This window comes from Diabrotica undecimpunctata, unplaced genomic scaffold (assembly GCF_040954645.1).
Source record: "Diabrotica undecimpunctata isolate CICGRU unplaced genomic scaffold, icDiaUnde3 ctg00003017.1, whole genome shotgun sequence".
Lineage (NCBI taxonomy): Eukaryota > Metazoa > Arthropoda > Insecta > Coleoptera > Chrysomelidae > Diabrotica > Diabrotica undecimpunctata.
In genome coordinates this window covers 2,069-7,238 of record NW_027314218.1, presented here as the reverse complement: position 1 = coordinate 7,238, position 5,170 = coordinate 2,069, and the positions used below count along the sequence as shown (strand labels likewise).

Below are 5,170 nucleotides of genomic sequence, written 5' to 3'. Positions count from 1 at the left end.
TGAAATCATGGACTCATCTAATTACAAGAATGAGGTGGATGAAAGCCTTTGAAATGTGGGTTTTTGAAGAATCTCTTGGACAGAGTACGTGATCAAGAATAAGGTGCTGAGAAGGATGGGACTGAGAGAGAACTCCTAAACATTGTAAGAAATATAAAAACGAGTTATCTATGATATATTTACAAAGGAGAAAAATACACCTTGCCATGGTTCATAATGGAAGGAAAAGTGTAGGGAAAAAAGGCCCAGGAAGAAGAAAATGTTTGTGGCTGAAGAATGTAAGAGACTGAACAGGTATGGATACCCATTTATCATTAAGTTCAGCTGATGACACAGAGCAATTTGCTATAATTATCATACAATAGAAGTAATGGAGAATGTATCTGAACACTTTTACTGCCATATGTACCATATTTTAGTTCTCTGCCATGTGTACATATAATGGACACAGGTTTTATCAGCGTTTCAGCCATGTGTCCGTGGCTGGTACACATTTACCGTGTATTTAAACAGGAATATCATTGAGTTTTAGAACTATGACATTTAAAAATATCTTTATTTTTAAAGGTATAATAAAATGAAAATTAAATATACATTAACTTATTTTTATTTTTATGATAGTACAGAATATTATATAATCAAAAGTAACATAGAATGTAGTATTTTTCGACTAGAAAATTAAGTACTGGGAGCCTGTTTTATTGTACATGTTTTAGTTATTTTTTTGAGAAAACATGGTTGGCAAAGAAACATTCTTCTTCTTATTTATGTGCGGTCTTCTACCGAAGGTTGGCAACCATCAAACGAAAGGTTGCTCTGTTTTTTGCCGCATGTATGTTCGCAGCTTCTGGTATTTGAAACCATTCTCTCAAGTTTCTTAGCCAGGATTTCTTCTTTCTGCCCAAACCTCTTCTACCTTCAATCTTGCCTTTCACGATAAGCTGTAGCAGACTGTACTTATCATTACGGAACACATGGCCCAGATATGACGCTTTCCTCCTTTAAACAGTTGTTAACAATTTCACCTCTTTACCCATTCATCTTAATACGTCTGTGTTGGTCACTCTGTCTGTCCAAGGTATTCTCAGTATGCGTCGATACAGCCACATTTCTAGAGCCGCTAACTTCTTTATAGTTGCTGCTGTTAACGTCCACCCTTCAACTCCGTAAAGTAGCGTTGAGAGTACGTAATATTTCGTGGTGCGCCATCGGAGGTTAACGCTTAGGTGACGGTTGCTTAAGAGCTTTCTCATTTTGATGAACTTAAGAAACATTCTAAACACATAAAAGAGCTTTCTTTACATCCGTTGCATACACATGTTACTTGTTTTGTGTTTTTTACAGCATAAATTCGACTACGTAGTTCAGAATTTTTTTTGTAACAAATCGTGTATCTGCCTCTTTTATTCAAAGCATTTTGAGTAAGTTTATGTTTGGTTTGAGCTTGTGCAGAAAGGAGTAGATTACTACATTAAATTAGTTGCATGCACAAATTTTCTTTGAATTTTGTATCTGACATTTTGCTTTGGTTGATGTTATTGAAAATAATTAGAGCATTCATCAGTGAAGTACCAGTAATCATCTTAAATGCTACTTTTTTTGACCGACTTTCGTAAGTAGTTTGAGTAAGCTGTCTTTTGATCTGACATGTCCACAAACGCTTTTACGTTATTGTACTCGACAAAAGCTGCAGGTTTTCTTTTAGGACCTTCCCTATGCGTTCATAGGGAATCATATAGTCTCTATGTTTTGTAGACAGAAAAAGTAAGTCTCTCTTGTCATGCCATTTCTACACTACAATATCATTTTTGTTTCGTTTGGCAATAATCTCCTCTTTCTTGACTTTGGCTTCTTCTGGTTTTTTTAATGTTTCAATAAGATGAGTGGATCTAGTTTTTAAAATTTCAGTAAGGTTAACTGATGTATACCAGTCATTTGTAATAAGAGTCCTACCATGATCCAATAAAGGTTTAATCATTTCCATAACTACCCTTTCAGCAACCGGTTATCCATTATTTTGTTTTTTTATCGCAATATATTTTAATTGTATGGGTATAGCCCTCTAACAAACAAGTTTTTAACAGCTTTATTCCAAACTAATGACGTTTTCCTCCCACGTACTGGCGAAAAGATAAAATGCCTCTAAATGGGTTCATAGTTTTATCAATGCAAATAGTTGAGCCTGAAATCATACATTGATGAAAATTAGCGTTCATTTTATTGACCAGACATTTAATTTTATGAAGTCTGCCATTTTCAGAACACTCATCATTGTTTGCTAGATGAAACACGCCCAAGATCAATTCGAAATATTCGGGGCATGTATTTAGTAATATCACTTTTATATAATTAAATTTTGCTTTGAGGCTAGTCACATCTAAAAAAGGAGCTCTATGAATGTACGCATTTCAGTGTAGTTAGTCTCTTTCCAATAATTAAAACGTGACTTTTTGGAATTGTTTCATTTACTATTCCAGTAAGAATGTGTTGCTCTGCATACCTATTTGTTTCCTGGACAATCATATTTATAACACCTTCAGAGACAAACAGTTCAAAGAATAACAGTCCCTTTTACCAGCCATTTCGTTTTTCAAATGTTCAGGAATGCGAATGTTTAAAGGACAATCAAAATTGGAAAGTTTCCTGAAACAGGTCGTCAGTTTGAATCTTAATTAAATATCGTAAATAATTTTCTTCTGGCCTAACAGTATCTGTGAAAAAATTCGTTACTCGAGATGACTGAACACGGGATTGTCCTGCAAAAGTATTGAGTTTTACGTCTCCTATAAAAAAATATCGATATATTAGTCCATTTTCAGATAATGATTACTTTATCTATGCGCAAATCTAGGTTTTGTGTCAATTTAAATGATATACTTATAATACGTAAAAAAACGTAAATTCATTTGTGTGAAGCCAATCTAATAGTAAAAAAAATCGCCTATACAAACTAAAATTTTATTTAAGATTTTAGTAAACAAACCTTTTCTTAAAATTTTCTTATTTTTTCGCTACAGGTTTATTGTCGGATTCACTCGTCAACGTTGCATCTATATTATATGTAGGAGTTATTTGTTATTGTGCGCCATATTAACTTTTTTCAATCGTGAAGTGGACGATACGCTCCCATCGGAAGTAAATAAAAACTTGAAACATCTTACACGTGTCACTCTCTTACTGGAAAGATAACAGACTATTTGACACTTTTTGTCCATCTGTGGTACACATGGCCTGCAACTGGACATTAGTAACAATTTCACAATCGCAGGCCGCGTGCACCATATGAGGACACAGCAATTTTTACAAAATCAACCAAAAAACAGATCTGATTTTATGATTTTTGCTAAAAACAAACACAAATAGAGTAATTAAGAAGAAAAAAAATATTTTGGCCCAGAAAACCCGGTACAAAATCTACTCTGAATTTACCTGGCAGTTAAAGTATTAAGAAGAAGAACCAAGTGAGCTATCCTTTAATAAAGTCGTCCAAGGAATGCACCTTTAAAAGAAGGGCAATAGAATTTTAAATTAAATTATAAGGAGAAAGTTTTTATATTAGGTACCAAGTAACAAAATAAAAATAATTTGTGTAATTCGTATTCTGACAACGATTTTCGAAGTAGAAATCAAAACAAATGTATTTTGAAATGAAGTTGTTGTTAATTCCTATTAAACATAGTAAATAATATTTTAATATCACACTAAAAATAGCTTCAGTACACTTTATATTCACATACATTTATATGTACCCACTTTTCTATTTGGAAAACAATGAAACGATAGATAAAAAGCGTCGAAAAGTATGGTTAATAAATTATTAGTGTTCTATATTTCGATATAATATTTTATTATTTTGTTTTATTAGTGTAAGTAGTATAAAAAATATTAAAATCTTTTTTAACTTTCGACATACTTTTGTGTTTTATAAAAATAACCATTTATTGTATTTTCTATTCACCATTAGTTTACTTTCAATCCGAGTTTAAATCTCTACAAATCTGTACTAGTTCATTCAGCAGTAAACAAAGTCAAAGATGGATCAACGAGACCCTCATTAAGAGCTTGAACGTCATCCTTTCCGATCCAAATTGACATGTTGAAACGAAATTACCACATATTTTCTTAGCAAAATTAACCAATCGAACTTTAGTTTCTAAATTTGCCGAATGTGCGCCGCTGAGGCGCCACATGCGCAGAATTATATCGAAAGGACCTTTCTGTCAGTCGGATTTTAGGAACTCGAAACGGTATATCCTTTTGTCGTGACCTCAGAACAATTCGAAAATTCGCGTATGTGATTCTTAGTGAAAATTGTGGATATATTGTTATCAAGAACATAAAGTGTGAATAGACGATAAAGAATGTGTGTGAATATGTTCATACCGGTTTAAAATGTTTATATTTACTAATTTTACTGGGTAAAACTATAAAAAAATTGTAAAAGCGGTTATTTCTTCACATAGTAGTGATTTAAATAATTAATATGATCCTAGTTATGTAAGGTGACAATAATGCGTAATACCATTAGGCAATTTCTGTTTTTTTCTTTTTTATTTCTGCTATTTACCTATCCATCTAAAAGTGATATGATCCTAGATTCTAAACCTCAATTAACTTCGCGAACAGTCAGAACTAAATACGGTGACGTGAGTGGTGTAATATTTTCCTTGGATTCTAAATACCTTGAACCTGTTGAGGTGTTCCGCGGGATTCCGTACGCAAGCCCTCCGTTGGGCAGTTTGAGGTTTATGCCCCCGGTGACAGGTGCATTGTGGCAAGGTGTAAAGCTTGCGGATAGATTTAGTCCGGTATGCCCACAGAGATTGCCAGATATTTCAAACGAGACGGCTGCTTTAAGGAGGATGCCTAAGGGTCGATTGGAATACTTGAAAAGGCTGTTACCCTATTTAAAGGAGCAAAGCGAGGACTGCCTCTACTTGAATATATACGCTCCAGCTCAAGGTAGGATTGAGTTTTTAGAATTAATCAAGAAATATGAATAAACATATATATATATATATATATATATATATATATATATATATATATATATATATATATATATATATTATATATATAAAGTCTCGTCAGCTATAACTATTTTTAAACAAGGTTAAATCGTTTTTCATATTATTGGCATTTCCAAAACAAAAGTTATCTATTTTGCAAC

General features: G+C 32.9%; 1 protein-coding gene across 1 annotated transcript; it reads left to right on the top strand.

Annotated features, from left to right (window-relative positions):
- Positions 1–4,586: 4,586 nt before the first annotated feature.
- Positions 4,587–4,962, top strand: LOC140432143 (neuroligin-4, Y-linked-like; the record flags this gene model as incomplete). Its single annotated transcript, XM_072519979.1, has 1 exon — positions 4,587–4,962. A coding segment is annotated over exon 1 (376 nt), but the record flags the coding sequence as incomplete, so codon positions are not given.
- Positions 4,963–5,170: the final 208 nt, after the last annotated feature.